Source organism: Aethina tumida, chromosome 1 (genome assembly GCF_024364675.1).
Source record: "Aethina tumida isolate Nest 87 chromosome 1, icAetTumi1.1, whole genome shotgun sequence".
Lineage (NCBI taxonomy): Eukaryota > Metazoa > Arthropoda > Insecta > Coleoptera > Nitidulidae > Aethina > Aethina tumida.
In genome coordinates, this window is record NC_065435.1 from 44,886,750 (window position 1) to 44,909,627 (window position 22,878).

General features: G+C 44.3%; 1 protein-coding gene across 1 annotated transcript; it reads left to right on the top strand.

Moving 5' to 3' along the window:
• Positions 1 to 343: 343 nt before the first annotated feature.
• On the top strand, positions 344 to 22,601 carry LOC126265817 (homeobox protein homothorax-like). The gene is made up of 7 exons (XM_049968654.1): positions 344 to 404; positions 1,099 to 1,206; positions 7,257 to 7,405; positions 9,981 to 10,057; positions 19,043 to 19,101; positions 20,110 to 20,271; positions 20,355 to 22,601. The coding sequence occupies exons 1-6, from the start codon at positions 344 to 346 to the stop codon at positions 20,268 to 20,270; spliced, it is 615 nt and encodes a 204-aa protein (XP_049824611.1). The 3' UTR covers position 20,271; positions 20,355 to 22,601.
• The last annotated feature ends 277 nt before the right edge of the window (positions 22,602 to 22,878 follow it).

Genomic DNA, 22,878 nt, shown 5'->3' on the forward strand with positions numbered 1-22,878 from the left:
TGCGGATTTTTTGTTTACACACTCATATTGGCACCATTACAAATTCATGAAGCCAATCACTCCGCTTATAATTAACTGTCTTTTTAATTAACGCCAGATACATTATTTTAGATAGTTCAATTAAAGACAATCACGGCCGACGTTGTGACATCACGGCCTGGTGAAAAGTTCCCTACTTGCGGGCCCAATAAAACCCTGGAACAGTCGGCATTCTAAACCGCAGACAACGTGTTAATTGATTATGGGTAATTGAATACATTCGATCCTAGTTTATGCGGCCGGTCCGTTTGGGAGTCAAGGTGAAATGAAAAAAAGGGAGTTGATCTGTTATTGAGTGCACATGATGGCTGAGTGTAAATTTAGTGCAAAACACGACACAAGCAGCCCACCAGCCGGATACGGAAGTAAATGACAGTGACAGAGCATTTGACTGTAGGCGAACGGTAATCGATGTAAAACAGATGACGAGGCTCTGGTTAGTCGATATAACGTAAATACGGCCCGCTCCGCCGATGTGTATTGCAAAAGGGGGACGTTTACGTTCGCCCTCGATCTTAATTGCAAAATGGTTAAATGCGATCCAGACGTACTAATTATTCGGAATGAATTCGTCCATTGTTTTATGCGCCGTGCATCCATTTCATAACGCCGGGTGTCGGGATTTCCCCCGTTTATGTTTTGGGCGTCGCAAAATTATCGTGACACAATGACTACAACCGAATAAAGGCGCGGGACTTAGCCGACGTCTTAATTCTAATCCGCCCCGACGTCAAGGTGCCGCCAAAATTTACACCCCGGTCCGAAACAACGACTTCCCGTATCTTTTTGGTGTGTCCCACTTTCATAACCATCGTTTTAAAGGATTAGCCCCGTCCTCGGCTCGGCGGGTGGTCTTTAAACGAGATATTACGTCTCAGACGTTCCTTATCGCGATCCAACGTCTAATTTACGCCGTCAAACATTTAAATAAAATTATTGCCGGTCTTTGTGGGGGCACCGTTGAGGAGGTTGGAAGATCATTATTGAGGAACTGTCTTTGATGCTGATTATTTGATGACGAATTCACCCATCTAAATGGCTTGTGTGTTTGGTTTACAGGAAAATGGTGTCCGCGACGAGAGTGGTCGTCGCCTCCCGATGCCCGAGCAGCCTCTGATGCTGCACGAAGAGGCGTCCTCTACTCTTCCGTCTTCCTCGGTAGCCCTGGTAAGATATCTGTTGTTGTACTTTTAAAGCGCGTCAAGTGAATGTGGATGGATCGGTGCACCGAAGCGATCGGCTTCGCGTTTATCAGTCGGTCGAATTTAAAAGCTCAAAAAAGCTCCCTCTCCATTTAATCAGTCTCCCCCGGGTGGTACCGGGCCGGACTAATTGCGCCGAAACTCCATTTCGGCGTCCCCCGAACGCGAAAAGGAGAAAAACCGGCACCCGGTGTTGTCCTGCGTTTCCTCGTGCGCTCTCGCGCCTCTCTCGTCTTTCTCCTCGGTGCCGGCGACGAAACGCGGCGCGAGCTCGCCCCATCCGTGGGTATGCGCGGTCTTGGGGCGCGGGGCGGGAGACGGCGTTGTCATGGCAACGACTGCATTCCCGCCTTGCAGCCATGGTAGAGCGGGGCGCAGGCGCTGCGCCGGTTTAGTGGCGCGTCGCGGTGGTATGGCGAGGCGCTGGGAGGTGCGCGAATAGACTCCTCTCTTTTTCACCGGCGCACGGTGGGCCCGCCGCCGAGAAAACTCGGGGGGGCCCGGAGGAGGAAGTCCCGCAGGTTTTTTTCTTGCGTTCCCTGCGACAGTAATAAGTTGGTACTAAATCCCGGACTAAAATCATTTTATTAACAAAATTGGTGCAGCTGCAAATTTTAAGCAGTGGATACAATCCTTAATTTGAATCGTGGAACTGCCGTCCTGGTGGCTTCGGTGGACGTCTTCCGAAGAGGATGTTTTCCATTTATCTTGCTGCCCCTCGTCGTTTTTTTGCCGTTTCACATTCAAATTTCGTTGGTGTGCAATCGCCATGTGCAAACAAAATTATGCGTTGGTACGTTAAATTGTTGGCCAGTGCAAAATTAAAAACGGTTTAATATGTACGACGGAAATAAAAGGTGCATTAGAATCCCACGGTTTACACGGTCCTCCATAAATCAAGTCAGTTTATGGAAAAAGTCGTGTGTGTTTTGTTTTTTTTTCGTCGTTGACAAATGTATGCACAAAAATTTTATTAAAAATTTATTTGATTTCCCGTCCATTCGTCACAACTATTAAAATTAAACGTATCGTTCATCAAACCTCCAACTAATGGGCAACGGTGCCCGGAATAAGAGTTTATTACAACAATATTTTAATGTTGTAATCTCCCGACCGTTTGCACATCTGCTGCATCTCCTCCGTCCCCCGAAAAAAAGGCTGCAGGTACATTTATAGAAGCATTCAGTTTCGATAGAAAAATGCGAGGAGAGATCGTGTTTGCGGGCATGTCGTTAATTAGCGTCGTTGTCAGGAAGGAAAACAAATGACGCGGAGGGAGATCGGTTTACTGCCGGCTAGGTCCGCGTACAAAACGACTGTCAAAAATGTCCGGACGAACGACATTTGTTTAAAGACGCCGTCCATCACCGCGCCCATAAAATATTTCCACATCCAAAAGGGGTTTTTCGGGACGCACACGTGAAAGACATAACAACCGGGAGTTTTTCCTCTCGTGTGCGTGCGTGTGTTTATTCTGAAGGCGCCGCCATATAAATTTCGGCACCTGTCCACGGACGTCATGTCGCTGTCGAAAAAGCGTCGTCATAATAAACCCAGAATCACAGATATTACAGTAAGTTATTTTGATGGCAAGTTAATACCTCTGCATCATAAATTTCTCTAAATCAGTAAAACTTTGTGGCACTCACACGAGAGACTTCTTTAATGATGCATTTTATGCTCGAGCACGACAGACATTATTTTAATTCGTTCTCTTGGACCCGGTCCAACGCAGTTCAGCCACATGTTTGTTCTTTGCTCTCCTTCTTTTTTTTTTATTTATTTTCTCTCGTTCGCCTCTCTCGCATCTCATCCCGGCATCTAGACATGTGTGATAACGAACTTATTTTCAAAATATAATTTACCAAAATAGCTGCCAAACTTGAGCACTTTGGAAGCGAATACGGTTACACGTGTTATTTTCAGTTGTAAAATGTGACGGACCAAATCATTTTTTACACGCATCATAAATTATGCGTTATGAGATACCCCGGTGTAGATGTAAATCATTAATTAAAAAAAAAAACCCACGAACGTAATTAGACGGTTATCTCTGAAGAGTTAATTTTGGAGGCCCATGCTTGTTAGGATTCTAATCGCATTTTACAAATGACTTGGTGGCAAAAACAGCTCAACTGTGCCCAAAAACACGGTCGACATAGGTTTTTTCCGGCTGGCACCGAATGTGTTTTTTGTACGCACAAGGGGGTTGATTTGGCTACCTGAACCGTTAATTTAGGGTACCATTCAAACGGCAAAACGACACATTGTCCCACATTCCGCTGACTTCTCAAACACCATTCATACATCATTTAACAAATATTGTTATTTAAACTAGGAATTATCGGGGCCACGAATGAATGCGTTTATCGGAGCAAAAACGCAAACCACCATTGTCACCATTGTCGCCGGCGACCAGAGCAGTTCCTTTTAATTATAATAATAATAACATTAATAATAAAAAAATGTGCGTGAACGAATCGTGCACGACTCAAAAATACCGGTGCTCCCAACAGAACAGAAATCGTCTATTTTCATTCCACATGTTTTGTCCTAGGTTGCGAGGGTGCTTGAACTCTGCGGCTGTCACTTTCAGACCCCGGCAATCGTCGACGCGTACACGTGTGGGTCTTTTTGGGGCAGCGGCGACTAATTTTTAGTGGGATCAAAACTCGAACTAGGGGATAATTAGTAAAGGGCTGTTTCCTCGAAATGAGATTTGTTGTTTGAGTGATGTGCCCGGTTTCCAAGGCAACAATTACCTTTTGGTCACCCCACGAGTGGCGTGGGTCCACTCTCATGAGAACCAATTATAGCGGCGTGGTGATGGATGGACGGTCCAATAAGACGGGGTCCTCGCATTGTACTGGGTCACAGGTGAACAAGTTCTTGAGAAATGGGACCGTGGTTGCGGTAAAAGGGCAATTAAGACAGCTTCACTTATAATGCCATAAATTACCGGTCCATCCACATTTATTTTTCTCGAAAAAATGTCAATGTGTTTACCTTTTTTTTTTTTTTTTGTAATATTGAACTTACGTTAAACCGATAATGATAATGATCATAATTTAATGGCCGTCAGGGTCCGCCCGAATTTTCAACCGAAAAAACTGTCGGGTATGCAATTTGATAGTGTGTCATTAGGACGGGTATTGTTCGTGGTGTTTTACCTGAAGAGTGTGAACAAAATTAATTGCCCATTCTTCAGCTGGTCCCATTAAGGCTCTGACAAAAGAAATGCCCTTTGAAATATTAACTCATTATGGTTATGTTCGACTTTTAATTTAAGGCCTTATCTGATATAAGTTACATTTGATAAGGTCATAAGGTTTGTGTGCATATTGAAACTGCGTCCATCACTGAATTACAATACTTAATTAACAAATTGGATATTTATGTAAATGATTTCGAGCAATATCTTGTAGTCCAGCAATAAAAATCTCCTAACTGTCTTTGTTACAAGACGTAACCTGTAATATTGGCTGTCAGCGTCCTTAAAGACTTTTTTTTTATAAGGCCATTTACTTTTATTAGACCATTACATGAATATCGTAACAAATAGTAACCAATATTTATTCATTAAGGAAGTTCTCAGAAACGTTGGAACGTCTGACAGCGAACAACAAACGAACTCATCCCAGATGTAGTTAGTTCCAAGAAAGTGTCATATCAAATTGAATTCGGATCTCTCTTCATCCAGTGCCCCACGTTCGATTCTTCGACTTTTCGATTTTTTTTTTATCTCCGGTTTCTCGATTTGGTACGGGTTCAGGGGCCCAAAGCTGGTATCACGATCTAAAGCTTGAGAGAGTCGGTCCGGTCGTTATCCGACTGCCGATCGCCGAAAACCAGTCGCATGATCCGCTGCTAGACACCGTCGACGATTAATCAAACGCTATCTGAGCGTGTCTCTGTGCCTAGATCAGCGGCCATTGTGCCTGCATCGTTCGCGTAATTATCTCTCTCTCCCAAGCCGTCACCGGAGTTAAGCGTACACCACGAAATCGAACTGGGCGAGATGTATTTAGCCGATAAGTCGGGAAGAGGCAAGGCATCAGTCCGCCGGTTTCGGATTGTTTACGTGCTTCGCGAAGGCGCCCTTTAATTTTTTGTAATAAGTAAAACGACCGCGGCTCTTTATCAATTACCATAAATCACGGTGCTGGGGCTGAGTCCGGCGCGGTACGACCGAGAGACGTCCGACTGATCTCCGGTTCGTGGTGAGCAGCGATTTCACTCAATTAAATAAATTACGTCTATTACGATATTTTCGGCAATCACGCGCGTATTTTTTCGGATCTTCGTGCAAAAGCGTGTGGCTCGTATGGACGTGGTCCGCCACAGGACCGCAGAGGTGTATCATGGGCTGCCCCGTGGCCTATTAAAAGAAATTACCTTTTTATAACTTATTATTATAATTTATGTAAATATGATAATAGCGCACATTATATGTTTATAAAGTAATGCAGCTCGTCGATAGCCTTGGGTCCATGCGGCGAATTTCCACATTGTCAGTCACGTTCTTGGGACGGGGAGCAGAGGGGGGGGGCGAGCCGGGGGCCTCGAAGGGAAGAATGTAGACGTCAGTCGAGCTGTGCCTGATTGGAATCCCACAAAACACGATGTAATGCTTTTATGAACTGGTCCGGTGCCGGCCAATGGTGTGAGTGACGTGACCCGTCATTACATCAGAGATGGCAGGACTGGGTTATCGCCCACCTGAGGCCGCGAGCCATTTCCCAAGCCCACAGAAGAACCGCGCTATTTTCTACCCGACAATAGGCATACCACACAACACACTCTCCGTATCATCAACTCGTTCCGTGAGATCAAATAACTCACGAATTTTTACTAAAGCCACCACCGGCACAATGACCAGTTTTTTTTATTTTTCGGTAATGATATTCATCAGGCGAAATGAGTGCGAAATGGTTTTAGCAGCTGGCAAATTAACATCACATTTATATGAAAATGAGCCAGAAAAACACCGTCTTTAACGCCCGACAGTTGGAGAGTGTAAAAATGCCACGTTCAAACATCAGAACAGCATCCCGAACGTCGGCACGGCCGCAACAATTAAAAAACATCGCCGTGCGTCGACATCCACTCACGAAAATCGGCTCTTTTTCAATTGGAGCGGAGGGCGTCCCCGGGTGCGGCGAAAAGTTATTCCATTGACTGTAGACCGCGCGTGTTTGTGTATCTGGTAATGACTGCAATTCGTCGACGTTCAGCAAACAACAACAGTCCCGAAAGTCGTAGGTCGCCCCTAATCTGATTTCTTCCCCTTTCAGTTTGCGTGTGAGTCATTAAAGCCCTCGGCCACCCTCTTCTCGTTCGTTCGTTCCGTTCCGTCCTCCGCTTTCTGCATATAACAACGGGTCGACACGGTGCAACTTGAAAACGGGGGGTCCCCCCATTATTGGGCACCCGCAAAATTGCGTACGATAATTAGAAGGACCCGCCGCCTTCGATTCAACGCAACCGCCCCGTGAAATGTTACACGGTTCGTCTTTTGTTTGGAGGTGACGATAAAAGTCGGCTTAAAATCACAATACGTACCAACTTGGCGACCCGCAATAATGGGCGCTTTTTATATCGGAACATGCGGTTCAATTAATGTTGGAGGTGGTGATGACATTTTCATTTGAACGGCCTAAACAATACTCGAGTAAAAAAATGCTTATTAATTATTATTGATTTAATTAATAAACTTACTCTATCGTAATAGAATCAGTAATAAAACTATTTGAATTATGTATAGACCACCATTATAACACAGTTGAGGAGAATAAATTATGTCACTTATGCATAGAGTGAGTGATGATTAATTAGTTTTAATATGCACAAAAACTATTAACAAAACCAAAATTACTATAATTTTCTTCGTTTTAATTGGGAGTGAAACGTAATAATTTAATATTAATTATATCGATGTTGTGGAACATCTGGTGTGAACTTGCACAATTTATCGAAGACGACGTACTCAATTGGACATTTTTTTAATTGTTTCAGGCGATGCCAGCAACGCCAGCATTGGCAGTGGCGAAGGGACAGGCGAGGAAGACGATGACACAAACGGAAAAAAGAATCAAAAAAAGCGGGGGATCTTTCCCAAAGTTGCAACCAACATCTTGAGAGCGTGGCTCTTCCAACATCTTACGGTAAGTACAAGTACCAAGGCGCCATAAACAAAGGCCACCCCACCGCCGAAACGTGTTCATTAATGGCGTCGCGAACGAGAGTAAAAAAAAGAACGGTGGAACGGGCTTAATACGGATTCCGTCGTGGTGTCGCGTCGATGTGTGGCGGAGTGTGAGCAATGCCCAGGAGGATGCGGCGCTGCACCCGCCATTAGACGACCCATGCCCGGAATCTGTGGCCGTAATTCCATGAAAAACAGCGCTCTCAATCCATTCATTTCCCATCACACCTTCGAAGAGGCCCTCGGAGACCCATAACCCCATCTCGCCGTCTCTCCGGGGCTGAATAACCCTTATGCGGATGTCGGCTCGCCGGCCTCCCGGCCTCCGCACAATGCCGTCGCGATACATAGTGATTTTTACGGTTATGCTGGGAAATGCGGGGAGACGCGCGTGCATCTGCCGTATCATTTGCGGAAAAACCGTCGGCGAAGGAGAAATGCGAAAATCGCACCGGGGAGAGGCGCCCCCGCGAAACTCCTGCAGATGTAGCCCCGGAGAGTTGGCGCCGATTTATGTCCAACCGGAAGGAATTATGATAAGGAAAATGTAAATAGTCCGGGGGGACCGTTCGGGTTTTGTAATTTCGGACCGGCCATCCGTCATGCGTTAACAAAAGTGCCGGTGCACGGTTCAAAAAATGATTTCGGGTGGTTCGCGTCCAGATGAGACGATGTTGGGGGCACGGCGGAGGGCCACCATTGAATATTTCGGTCATTGGCCGTAATAAATGGGGTCCGGGCGACCGGACGTTGGGATTTTTGCGGCCCCCCCCCCCCCTGTCCCGTAATAAATGTAAAGTGGAGATTTCGGTGGAAAACGCGTCCATTCCGGGGACCCCTTGCAATATCCGATAACTGGATTAGCGCACAGGGCTTAATGAGTCGTGCAACTAAGCCGGGATCAGAGAGCGATACTCGCGCGGGGGATGATGCATCGCTCAAATATTCATGCGTCGTCGGGGCCGTTCCGTCTTTAGCGACGTTCATGGTCCAAGTGGCGTGTGCATTAAATATTGAGACGTCCGCGGTCGGTCAAGAGCTTGGCCGCCCCCAGGGGGGCACCGGAGCCGTTATCTACGGTTCCTGGACGGTCCAGACACTCCAATTGCAAACTCCCATCCTTTAATTCAGTCTGACAGGTGTACGGCCGCCTTTCCTTCGTTCTTTGGCGGGATTTCCTGTGGGAGCCACTCGGACCGTCTTATATCACGACTCCGATACACTCGCACACGCTGCAGACATGCCGAACGACCCTTTTGGCCTACTATGGATTAGTCCGCCGTATCGGAACAAGAAAATTCATTTTCCAACCCACGCCCGTCCCCGGAACCGGTGGTCGTCTTAAAAATGCAGACCACTGACCCACTTCAGCCCCGACGTTAAATATTTATAAAATCTCATTTTGTCGCAGTCACAGCCGGCAGACATCCCTAATATTTATTTCGATGTGTGCATGAAGTCGCACACAAACTACTTTTTCCTTTTTACACAGATTCATTTCCCGGTTGGGCCACTGCTTCCCGGGCTATATTTCCGGTGGCGTTATCCCGGTTTTATCCTTCTGAGTAGTTCCTACGTCGACATGTGTCGTGCTTACCGAACTCGAACTGAAATCCTTGCGAGGATTTGTGGTCCTAATACGCCTGGACTCCCAGCCTCATATTCGGTTATTGATATATGCTGATCCAATGCATTCCGGCAATTGTCGTAGACGCTTGGCGCCTACAAATTCCCCCGCTTTCATCCCTGTTCATCCCTCACGCGGCGCCGTTCGAGGAATGCCGTTTCGTTTATCCACTGATCGGATTCAATTAATTCGCCGTGATTGACCTTTTTCATTGTTTGGCGTTCGAGTGGGGAACAATTTTTCTAATGACACGCGTAGAAAAAAAAAATAATATCAATTTTCCCAGTTTATAAAGACGGGCTCATGAATTTTTAAAATTTCTTTGATGTTCCGCTTACGAATTCCGATCATGCAATGGGGCCGGTTCGAAAAATAAATAACCCAAAAAACCAGTCGATTCAGCGTTTATGTTATGGGGGGACGACCTGTGGAAGAAATCCGTCATAAAATTCATTAAATGTGGATGTGAAGTATTGGGGAGGCTGGTGCGTTTGGCTTCGTGTAGCGTGCGCCCACTGCCCTACCCTTCTTCAATCTGCGAGGAGCAAATGGGATTTAGGATATCCTTTGATTATCGCTTAAACTCGACCGTGTTTTGAATATCGAATAAAACCCCAATTGTCTACGGGCGCGGGAACAAGGCGTATTTTATTATTTTAATATTATTGGCGAACAACACAATCGACGCACAAAATGTTATTGCGTTTTATCATCGATTTCGGCCTGGGGGGGTGATTTTATGGCAGGAAACGGTTTATGGTGCACTGTCTTTTATGCGGAAAGTCGGGATTTATCGATTCTGGTGGGGTTTCACGGAACGGTGACCCTTTTTTTTTTAATGAAAACTTTTACTGCAGGTGTAACAAGTGCCGAACGTTTTTAACGGTGATTTTTTTATTTGTTTCAGCACCCCTATCCCTCGGAAGACCAGAAAAAGCAATTGGCGCAAGACACTGGCCTTACGATATTACAAGTTAACAACTGGTAAGTGACAAAACACCATTATTACTAACTACGTGAACGAATTAAAGCCGTGCGTTTCTGTGATTCTTGAAAACTGCATGGATATTATATTACATTGCCCAGCACATCCGTGAGAATACGAAAAAAAAAATCATGCAGACGTCGAACGATTAAAGTCATTTTTTATTGATCACTTGGGACCTCTCGGAATTTAAGGGTTGACGGAATCGAAAAAAATATGTGTCGGCCATCGCGGGTCCATTTTCGGGGGGGATGGTAAATCCAGTTGTCCGTTTCTGAGATCGTGTCCGGACTAATGGTTTGGGGTGCCGATCGGCGTGGGGCCTGAATATTCGATGCCGACTAACGTGATAAATTGTGTACCGACATAATGGCATTATAAAAATCGATGACAATTAACGCGTGCGCCCCGCGCTATGTGGCGAACGCCATTTCCAGCCGTAATCTCATTTGCAGTGCTGCCGGGGGACGAAATCTAATTAGCGCGGAAAAGCTGATCGGTAATTACTGCGATTAATCAATCCATTCCCATTCCGGAAACACTTCTTTCCGCGTCACCGTACCCATATCGACCTGCAGACGGGACTCGCTCCTGCTGTCGCATCCGTCTCCTGCCGACGATTAATATTAATGTATGCCAGCTGGGTTTTTTTTTGCCAATGTACTTTTATTTAAATCTGAATTTATAATTTTAATAAGTCGTATTTCGACACCTGCATTAATTTTAATGTTGCAAATTGGACCGGTCCTTTTGATTCTTTTGTAAACGTTCCGACTGTTTGAATTCAAATGGAGAACATTACGAAACAACGTAACAGATGAAATGTTTACATGGCTTTCCAGATAAACAATAGTTATTGCAGGCGGAAAATAAACGTATCTCCTCTTTTATCGACCTGATGCAGACGTCGAAAAAAAAAAAAGTAACATTATCCACTGAATAGTTGTCAAATAATATTTCTAATGAAGGCCCATTCAGCCGTTTTGTGAATTGTCTGGAGGTCATTACGTGAGAGAGAGAAAAAAAAAGAGTCGAAGGTATGACTTGTTAGAACCGGCAGCGAGGAGAATGATTCGATTCGGTCGTCGAGTCGCTCCTTGGGGAGATTCGTTTTTCGCGAGTCGGTATCATCATCATTTTTCACGGCCGTGTGCCATTACCGCCCGGAGACATTGTCTTGCCTTTCCAATGCCGGGGGTTCACCTGGGTTAATGCGCGCCGGGTGATAAATCGTCGCCGTTGGACTGATTTGAGAAGGGACGCCGTTATCAGTCCGAGAACGATGGAATTGCCGGGCCGGGCTCGTGACGAGAGCGGAGAGAGCTAGCCGGCTCACAATGAGACGTTGGGACAGCGGATCCTTGCCCTTGTTCGTCGACCCGCCCCCTCCCCCCGAACGTCCCGCCGTTCCCCCGGCACGTAGAGCGGCGGCGGCAATTTACGAGTGAGTTTCATTGTCGTCGGATGGTGCCGGCAGCGAATGGCCCTCCAAGGAGTAATATCAGGCCACCTAATAGCTTACCAAATAGCCTCCGAAACACCTTTTTAATGAACTATTGTAGCAGGAAATGAAAATAGGGAACGCTGGAACAATAACGACCCGGCTCGGCAACCACCGTCGCTGCATACGTGGATTGAGCGTTATCTTTTGCTGATTACGCAGTCAACCCTTCCGCTGGGATGTTCGCTATCTCTTGGGCACCATCCGCTCCTGTGTCGGAGTGTCTATTAAGAAACTGATTCGGTAATTACTCAAATAGCTCTGTTCCGACTCCCTAATTGCTTTATTCTGTCTAAACATTTCCACCACAATAAACAAATTAATACCTAAACTACTGCTTCCATTGTACTCACGTTTTTACAATTATCTCTGTCAGTCATTATGAAATTGTTTCGAACCATCAACGGTATGACTATCTGAAAAAATAGATCAGTAAACGAGGCGCAACCCTTCTTTATCCGAGTGCACGTCCCCAGTCCATGGGATAAAAACATCTCCGTCACATGCTCCACATTTGCTACAATTCATTAATTTATTATGAATTTAATGGACGGGATGGTGATTTATGGTGACAATCCGGGAGACGGTCCCTCCGCACTCCGTCATCGACATTGGGGGATAATAATTCTGGCAAGTGTATTCTGGCAAGTCATGCGTCGGTCGGTTGTTTTCTTTTTCCTTCTTCCATTCCTCCCCGGCTCTCGAGGACCGGCCGGGCGAGTACAATGGAGTGCGAGGCGGGTACTCAAGCGAGTGGAACTTCGCAGACGTCACGGACAAGTGGAGCACGTATGTGCAAGTCGGTTGAGTCGTTTCCGCGGGCCGGCGGACGGTAATCGCCCTCTTCAGACTCGTAAACGGGGCCAAAATGACCACTGAGACACCGTTGGATGGCCCTTTAATGGATTCCGGGGCCCGATCCGTGTTCCCGGTCCTGAATATTCGATACCCGGACTCGCCGCGATAAATTGTTGTCCTGTATAATGGGACCATGCAATGTTAATGCGTCTTTTGCGGGGGAATACGTTCTTTGTTCGTTAATTCGCCGTTGACGTTGTCTTTGGCGGCGTCTGAGGCGTAAAACTATGGCGTCGTTAAGCTGGAGTGATCCCCCATCTTGGTGGTGTTTTTGGAGGAACGGTTCTGCGATGTCGATAACGCATAGGTGGGAGCCCCGGCGATACATCACGAATTTAGATATTGCGGGCCTTTCTTTTCGCAGAACCCGATACGTGTTTTATTGGAATGGCGTCGAAAACGGCCGGTGAGGAGAGTGAGAGAGATAAAAAAAAAGATGGCAATAAATAACGTTTGCCTCTCTGCCCCATCCCGGGCTGTTTTGTTTCTGTCTGCAAGGAGCAAAAAAACCGCATCCAAAATACGATCTGCGTTTGGGAATTCGAGGGTTTTTTGTTCATCGCAGGCAAACATCACTGTAATATATTCGATTTTGGTTTAATCGTACTTGCTTGGGAATTTTACATGTGGCATTAGTTTCGGCTCTTGATTCGTATCGTGCGGTTTTGATCGGTAGCCTGTCGTAAAATTCATTTGGTGCACGTTTTTTTTTTCTGAAATGCGACGATAAATTTGATATTTGCTTGATTGCAGGTGCCTGTTTAATGGCTAATTGTTTTATATTTTCCCGGTTTTGACTATAAAAATGCCAATAAACTTTTAACAGACGACTTACTTATTGTTCCAATACTTTTATGTCCTACTCAAACGGCAAATTATTGATCGTAAACCATTCATTTCCTAGTTCATATAATAAATCAATACCGCGATAAACCCAACATAAAAAAAAACTTTTCTGCATAATTATCGTTTACATCAAAGAGAAAACATTTGTTATTGTTTTTTATTAGGCCATTGTTCTATTATTTTCTGGCGCGAGATTAGTGTATGATTAAGTCAAAAATTACATTCAGCAAGATGATAAAACCGATATAATAATATCGTTGGTACATTTAAATTGTAAATATGCTCGTCGATTAAAGACTTGCAGCTCGATAAGGTCGCATTTGTTTTCCATGTAATAGAACATCCGCTTCAGACACGAAACACAACCTTTCTATCGTATCAGTTTATTAACGCGGACAAAGCTGTACTATTTCAATGGTTGGCTTTTAACGAAACAATGAGTAGCATTGTTAAAAAGCTTTTAATAATAGCGTCTCATTGAATTTCGGTTTTTTACCGCTTGCAGGTTGATCGAGCAAATTTGCATACGCTGTCAATAGAAGATGACTTAATGAGATTATTAACGTTCAATGGTGTCTCGATGTTGCATTATTACTAAACTGTATTGGATTTCAGTGCGCATTTTCATTTCGAAATTCCACCGCCACACACATCTTCTCCATCACCGAAATTTGATTATCAAAAAAGTTAAAGCGGGGCGTGAAACAAAGCCGTAAGCGAAATTGCCGTTCGAAAACGTGGAAAAAAGGAGGGAAAAAACGACAAAAAATCGAATCGTTGGAGTAGAGCAATTTCTTAATAGGTTCGGCTGTCATTAAACAAATATATTGTCAGGTGTATCAACGTAGATAACGGGTAGCGGATAGGGAAGGGGCCTGCGTAATTCGAATTGTGAAGATTACGCACGTACGCTTCATTGGAAATCCTCATGCGAGGCCCGCTGTATGGAAATGTTGGTCAAATATATCATTCTGGCTTGACAGTGCAATTCTCTTATCTGCGCGCTGCCGGCAAAGCATCCCCGGGGTTGCTGAAAAACAGAATCAGCCCGGCACAAGTAAGCGCCGAGCCAAGCGGGGGTTGAACCGGGGCCAAATTGCAAACAAAACACACCACACAGCACCGCTACCAAGGCGCCCTCGCATCATCTCCCAAGCCAACCCGTACACGTATACATATATATATTACGTTTTCGAATATTAAAAACTCAGTCGACGGCTCGTCTTGGAACTTATATAAAAAACCCTCCCCCCTCGCTGCCCCCCAAACCCCTCGTTTTATCCAGAATTGAAACGGAACGTCTCCAAAGTCTGAAGCAATCATTGGTTTATTACTCGGAATTATTCGTCGCCCAAAAAAAAGCCACGAAATATTCAATTGTAAGGCCAAAAAAAATTGAATTGTGGTGTAAATTGAACCTTCAAACCGCGTCGGTACGGTCGCGGCAAAGTCCAAGACGTCTGGGCTATCCGAATAACAAAAAAAAAAAAAAATAATGAAAAAAAGGCGAATGTCTAGAATTTCTGGCACATTATTGACCGGCATCTAAGAGAGTGCGATTTGTATCGGCCACAGGACGACATTGACCAACGTCATTGTTCCGTTGGGCCGGTGGCATTTCGGGCAGGTAATTAATGGCACCTATTCGAAGCTACGCGGTTCTGTGGGAACATTCCGCCAGCAGGCGGGGTACGATTCCCTGTTCCATCACGCATTTAATTGTTTCCTAACATGTTTTCTATTGAATGTCGGGGTCGGATTAATTGTCGGCGATGAGGAAAAAATGTGTTTCCATTCTCCTAAGGAAAGCTGGTCCCATTGTGTGTGTTTGCATGTCTGGTTCATTCCTGTCGGTCCTGCTTTGGTCACAATTAGATGAATTCTTGGTATTTTTCTAATTTCTTGGTCTTAAAGCAACGGTGACCAATCGAATCAATGGTTCAAGACCTGAGCATGTTTCTGTCTTTGTTGAATCTTCTTCAAGGTCATGTTGAGCAATAATCACTTCTTTTTGCGATTAACTTTGATGTACCAAAAACATTGGACTTAGTTTGATGAGGTCAGGTTGAGAAGTGGTGTTAGTTTTAAGACGATTTTTATGTTCTTTATTGATTTATTATTACAACCAAAGTCCATGATCTCCTGCAGAAATTGTAGTTATTACCGAATTGCAGCTGTTCAAGCCCAATACATCTCGAGCATAATTTATACATCAAAGAGGGAAATTACAAATTGGATTGTGTACATCCAGTAGTGCGGAGTTAGTGTAATAATTGCGGCGTTTATACATTCTGGTCGCAGTGTGCGGCCCGTCCAATTTCCGAAAATCTGAAGGAATTGGCCGTCGCTTTAGTATAATGCAGGTTATTGCCTGCTTGAGCGCCATTTCTATGCTTGTCTCGGCCGGCTGCCGAATATGGGGGGTCCCCCACGATCTTTAGCGTGGTCAGCGTGACGTTCCTATGATTTGTTCGATACGTGATATTCGAAATTGCGAATCGCCGAAACACAAAGTAACCCCCGGCGATAATTATGTCGTTAGCAAGTGTTGGGGGTCACAGTACGTCGGTGGCGGCAGCTGTTGCGAGCTGCGGGTCACCGGTGGACTCCATCATAGACGTCAGCTTGCGACCCCGCGTTTATTTGCCGAAAGATATTAAACTCGGAATTTATCGCCGCCCCCGGTTCATAAAGACAGGGCCGAGATTTACAATTACTGTTTTCTTTATTCCTCGGCGACACATGTGTGTCTGGCGAGTTTCGCACTCCCGCACCCGCAATATTTTCCTTTCCGAACAACCCTTTGTTACTTTTCCACGTCATTAAAGCGCCGCGGTTCGTTCTTGTTCCGTCACACGATTACCGGCTTATCGATTCGTCTGTCGTACACCCCGTCAACTGCGTATCATTACTAAGTTTTGAGGGATTACCATCGATGTTGTTTTTTCTTGCGGGTCTTGTAAAAGATAATGGGGGTTGTTCCTTTTACGGGCGACAATCAATAAGGACGGTGGTGTTTTTCGTTTCCATTGATCGCCGGGGTTGGGAACGGTGTCCACCCAGAAGCAGTTCGGATGACGGTAGACGCGTTCGGATATTGTGTTCGGCCGTGTCTGGAAAATCCTCCCCAGTCTTTCTAATTGCCTTTACATGAAAAAGGCGCGCCATAACCACCTGATCCATTAAGTGATCCGCGCAAGATACCCGGTTTCATGGGGAGCGGAGGGGGGTTCACGGGAACGCAGCCCCGTGCCGCCGCCCCCTCGGTATTCATCACGGTCTCCACGGTCCGGAAGCCACGGAAAGATTCGGTAATTACATTTGCGCGAACGGAATGTAAGCGAGCTATGCAGATCACATTTTAATGCAATTCCATCCATTATCCTGGCAGGACCATTAACACCCGCCCTGATGCAATTTGAATTGTTTGAAACGAAGCCACCGCCGCCGCTGCTCCTACATTTCGAAAAGCTATCTGCTCCATCCGCGCTACAACAATAGCACAATCCTGATGACATTATACATTACAGACGGATACAAAGCAGCGCCCGAGTACACTGCCGCAAATTCAATGATACTAACAAGTTTTGTATCTTACACTTGTACGCCCCTCGCGAACCAGGTCCGCCCTCCACTCGGAGGGCCCCCATTTATTATTTTCCTTGCAATTTTCCGCGATATTATTCACGGACGGTTATCTGAAAACGTTTCCTCGACATTCGGAGATGCCGCAACCTCCTTCTTTCACCGAGAGATACTGTGCATCTTGTATTCTTTGCCGCTCCACACGGCACGTTGATAAACTTATTGATCTGGCGACAAATTTAGTTGGAATTGAGTCGCAATTCACAACACACAAAAATGCGATCAATTAATAAAATAAAACCAGTCAAAACACAACCGAATATCTGAACGGTTAATATTCCAATCTCGCAGATTAAGTTAATTTATATATTAATATTGCTGTCACGGCAATTACGATTTCTGTTCGTCAACGTTATCGCATTTGTCAATTATGTTAATTAATTATTGCTCAAGATTAATTATTTTATTCCTGTTATGGCGTGGAATTAGTGCGAGTGGTAACATTTGCTGCTAATGCGTGTTCGATATCGATTGCGATGGCGTAACAAATAACATTCGGGATCGGAACGGGTCCACGTTCATTGTTTCCAGCAACCCTTTCCTCTTGGGTGTAAGGTTTCATGGAATCCGGTCCATTATGATGCGATGGGGGCGTAATACGTCCTAATGATCGGCTCGCTGACTTCGAACCGCTGTCCAAAACGCTGTATACAAGCGAATCATACAAATAAATGCCTCCATCTACCGTAATGATTGTTTTCCGAATTAGGGGGGGGGGGGGCGAAAAGACGTAGTCACAACCCTTTCTCCGCAATTCACTAAGCGATTGTTTACATGCGAAGGGGGACGCGACACAAAAATAATTACGTTAAGATGTGTGCCGTTATTAAGAGACGGGAATCATATGTCGCCAGTACAGCACGCGTTAAAACTGGCGCACGGAGTTATGAATGTACCCAATTACATCTTAAAAGCTGTGCTCCATTAATTTTCACAGCTGCTGCCTCTTAATTGGGATCCACACGCTCGATAATAAACGTTCGAGACCATCGTCGGGTATTTCGCACATCCCGGGGATGATTAGGTGAGACACAATCAACGGAACAACGGGAACTGGCACGCTGTACACACAGACAGCATTTATCGTGATTATGCATTCTTGTGTAATTAAAATATTTCACTTTTAATTTACGCACAGTTATATTTTCAATTAATGGCAATTTCACGGCATAACAACATGACATATTTATCGGCGGTTTTGCATTGCAGATATTTACAACGTATAAAATATAGTTCATAAAATCTCGGCCGCACACAATATCATTAACATTCAACTTTATATCGCGGAAGATGACTGTGTAATCTGAAAACGCGGGCGAAAATTATGTTTGGCAAACCTACCGGCTTCTATTTTATCCGAATGTCTTTCGTCGTAAACAACGTCGGTGCGAGCCGGACTAATTTACGTACCATTCCCGTTTTGCCCATTATGTTATATGCGAATTACTTTCTAAATATACGCGCATTGTCGTATACGCAATTATCGCTGCGGCAACTGCCACGTACGATGCAATTTTCGTGGGGTTGGCCGGAAAATTGAGAGAAGATATTTGCGGACAGTTGGGATGTGTCCCGCACGAGCCGTATTTCGATTATCCTAGATTCTGGGAGCGGCATCACCCTTCAGTCCGTCGCACATAAACAAAATTACTAGGAATTTTGTAGGATCAATTTCCCCCATCCATTAGAGAGCGGTCCTGAGCCGATGGCTTCCCACGGCGGCTATTAACATCCTCCTCTATATTATTCATAAAACTAAGGCTAAGAAGGCCGATTTAAAAATTGGCCACGACACGACGATTATAGGTGAATCACAGAACGCATGGAGTTAACGGCACGAAACGTCGGTTTGGCGCACACACATTAATCCGTTCGATGGCATCGCGAAGAGGTAATCTGTGTTCATCTTTCCGTAATTCGCGATAGGATGACGGTGTGCGTCAGCTGATGCATGGTTATACATTTATTTTCCCGTATCGGGAACCGAACCAATCGGTCGGCAGAAAACCCAATCATTTCCGGTGTCGCGCTGCATTAGAGGCAGCGCTATTTTGATGAGCGATGACAGTCCCGCCGACTAACACTATCCCATTTCATCCTGACGCGAGAGCTAAAGCGAATGGTTTTGTTGCAGGTTTATCAACGCCAGACGGAGGATAGTGCAACCTATGATTGACCAGTCGAATAGAGCAGGTAAGTTCAGTTTTGTTTTACTAGAATTTTTTTCGTGCCTTTTTTGGTTTGTTACTATTGAGTTCCGCAACCTCGCACCGGATCACCAATTCAAATGGTTCGAACGCGACGTGTGTATGTATGGTAATTCCCGGTGGTTTTTCGAATTATAAATAAGCGGGACGTGATAGTGAGGGAATGGATAAGTATGGTATAGTAATGGAATCAGTAGGTAGATGATTTTATTGACTCGCGTGCCGTTCTTAGGCCAGATACTGTTATCTCATTTTTTAATGAATCGTGATTTCCATTAAAGCTTAACGTTGTTATGCATTTTTATAGAGATATGGGCCGATCCCATGGCGGGGCAATCGAGCCGATATGAATTGTAAGTGGAAAGTCTTGTATGATCGGTTATCGTGGCCGTGCCTGTCGTCGTTTTTATTTCGGTATTTCGCGAGGAATTCCTCGTAGCGAAGTGCCCGATTATTAATGGCGGCCGATGTTAGAGTGTTCTTTCGTACGGTATCGATTCCGGGGTCTTTCTCTCGGCGTTCTCCTGCTGGAGACAGGCGAAGAGAAATGACGGCAGCCGTTGACCCCCCCGGACCGATCCATCACGCTCCGCACACAATCGGCTCCGGTCTGACAGCCACTACGCGCTTTGCGGAGGGTTGGGAAAACTTTCCACGGCACCAGTCACACTCTTCGGCATTATGTCCCCGCTTTTCGCGCACTGCCATACCATTGAATTGCAGATTTTTGCGCTTATAATGCCCGCCAATATCGAACACTCCAAACTTGATCTCGGAACCAGCTATGATAATGCTTAAGTACGTGAAATAAATGGGGGATCGGCGGGTCTTATCCAAACTTGTTCTTATCACGTCGAACTATTGAATTGAATTATTTTTGAATGAATCGATAAGGTCGGAACGGTAATTTCAATCAGTACCATTAAAACGGTTCCGGTGCAGGTGTTGCATTTTACATTGTCTGTCAAAGGGCAGCGTCTTAAACCACTAACAGTGTTTTCACCTCATGCAGGTCCGAGCGGAGCCTACAGTCCCGATGCAACAATGGGTTACATGATGGATGGACAGCAAATGATGCATCGGCCGCCCGGCGATCCCGCTTTCCACAACCAGTACGCACATTATCCCGCTGAATACTACGGACATCATCTGTGAGGTAAGTGTATTTCGCATCGGCCCAGGCCACCTACCATGTCCTACGCCTTGTTCGTCGATCGCTAAACGATGGTTTTGTTTCAGGTCTCCCCTCTTGTGTCACAACGACAATGGACATAGAAATATGCGACTCTTAAATGTGATTATTCTCTGTACAAAGTGTAAATGTAGTGCCCCAGTGTTTTAGTAAAACGGGAAGGACTTGTACAAAAAGTATTAGACTCTTTACGTGTGCTGACTGCTGTACATAGAAAATGGTGAATAATGGGGTGTACCCCGGAGTGGCGCACCCCTCGTGCGAGTATACTGCACCGACAGTAAGCAAAATTATTAATTAATTAAGAATAATGGACGCAAACGTGTAAAGTGATGTGGTCTCGTAGCTTAGGTTCCTCATCGATATGTGTTACCTACAAAATGCCCTCGTCCTAGTTCCGAAAAATTGCTCCCCTTGTCCCCCATGTTCCCCCAAAATGAAATACAAACGATCAGCCGCTAATCCCAACACCACCCTGCCCCCCACCCCCCAAAAAATAATCTCTATACAAGATACACATGCATACGTCTGTTTCATGAGACTAAATCGACTCGGTATAATAGAAATCTCACATAAGCAGATTTTAGGTAAATTAGACAATGTTCTATTGCTAGTTGTGACAGTACAAATTTAAACTATTTTTTGTTTTCGAAAGTGAAGATGACGTTTACGTGTAGGTGTTACACCAAAATCATCTGCGAGTGGCTTAAGTAAGTAAAATTGATCGTCTTGTCGGATTAATGTTGTACTTGGAACGAAGTAGACGTATAGGCGTATGTGTATCTTGGCTTTATTCTCTATTCACTCCGCAGTCACGTTTCTTAAAAAAAATTCAAAAAGTACGACGCGTACGAAAAAATAAAATTTCAAGGTTGTGCTGTTGTAAAATACTAGTTGTTATCTGTTGTGATTTTTTTGCTATTTGAGACAAACTAAAAAAAAAAAAAGAACCCGAATTCTCCCTGTCCCGATGATGATATACGATACGATATACGTAACTACTGAACCTAGAGAAGAAATAAAATCTTTTTAAACCAGCTAGAGTGCCTGTCTACTCTATGCTACGAACTAGGATAAAATATCAATACACAAGTATACAGAATGTCGCAAGTCACTCAGGTGGTCCATGGCTGAACCCATAAAAGTTATATCGTACCACTTACATTATAATATAGATTATTATATACTATTACTATCTTTATACTTGTGTTGTTAATGTAAAATGTGCATATTCTGACATCCGAACGCTATATGCAATGGAAGCTCTACGATTAAGTCCAAATTAGTTTGAAACTTGTCACTTTTCATGTAGCGGGTACCTTCATGTCACATTGACCGTTTTGGATCAATTTTTAAAAAGTGCAACCGTATGGAAATAAGAAAAAAAATTAAGTAATTGTGCCTGTGGCTTTAGATGTTAGAAGATGCGCCCAATATTATTTCTAATCTATCACGATGATTTTGATGTATACCGTATAATTGTTTGATTGCTAGGAATGTAGGGGGCCACCAATTGGTCCCAGCGTTTTCGTGAAGCCTTTCTGGGGGCTTGTTGTTAATGTTACTTAGAACTGATGCGCCGCCCAGTTGGTGCGCCCCCCTCGGCGAACACTCTTCCAACTACCAGCCGTGTGTGCGCTCAGAACACAACGTATACGATTTTAGTGATGTTTATAGGTTATTATTAATTATTAAAAATTATGGCGTACACAATGCTGAGCCGCGCCGGCCGTAGATGGGTGAATGGGCCTTGTGTATTTCAATTGTTTATGTATTCGTCGTTACCTTTGTTAGATAGGCTGGAATGGACGGGGGTTTTGTTGTATACTGTATACCATTTACACAAAACTCTGATTTATAGTTTTTGATCTAATGTACTCAAGTGTATGTAAATATTGTATTAAGTATATTTATGCCTAAGCTGTTCTGTATACCGAGATGCCCCGCCAATTCGGGGCCGCCGCCCCCCGTCACTTTTAGCCCACTGTTTTTTGTATATACAATTACCTCCGATGAGAATGTTGGCTGTTCGTTTCACGTGATTTCCATCATAAAATCATTAATCGCCTTATCCAATGTATACGAAAAAAATCAATACAGATCAATGAGAGAATATCGTACCTCTGTGTTATGTATGAGAGGAAACTTTATTGTGTTCTGCTTTTTAATGAAAGTATATATTAATATTATGGGACGAGATACCTCTAAACTAATTTGGTAACGCCGTGTCCTCTGTATAGTGTTTTTTTTTGAAACGTGAGCATTAAATGCCTCATCTTGTGTACTTATCTAAACTGTGTTTTTAATCATTTTACCTTTTTCCCAAATCCCTCATTTTAACTACGAAATTTCATTTATATATACATATATATATATATATATATGAATATGATTTTTTCATTTTAGTATTTTTTCATTTCTTTCATTATTCAAACAGGAAATTGTTTGGTGCAATATTAAATTTACGTTGTAGGATAATTTAAAATCTGTGTTTATACAATATATGTAATTATTAAATTATTAAAAAAATGTTACTGTAAATAAATTTGTCAATTTATAACACTACAATAT

Bases quoted from the DNA above. Each gene is read 5' to 3' on its own strand.
- LOC126265817 (XM_049968654.1), top strand. From the start codon at position 344: ATGGCTGAGTGTAAATTTAGTGCAAAACACGACACAAGCAGCCCACCA. The intron at 1,207-7,256 runs GTAAGATATCTG...TAATTGTTTCAG, and splicing joins CGTCTTCCTCGGTAGCCCTG to GCGATGCCAGCAACGCCAGC. The intron at 10,058-19,042 runs GTAAGTGACAAA...GTTTTGTTGCAG, and splicing joins ATATTACAAGTTAACAACTG to GTTTATCAACGCCAGACGGA.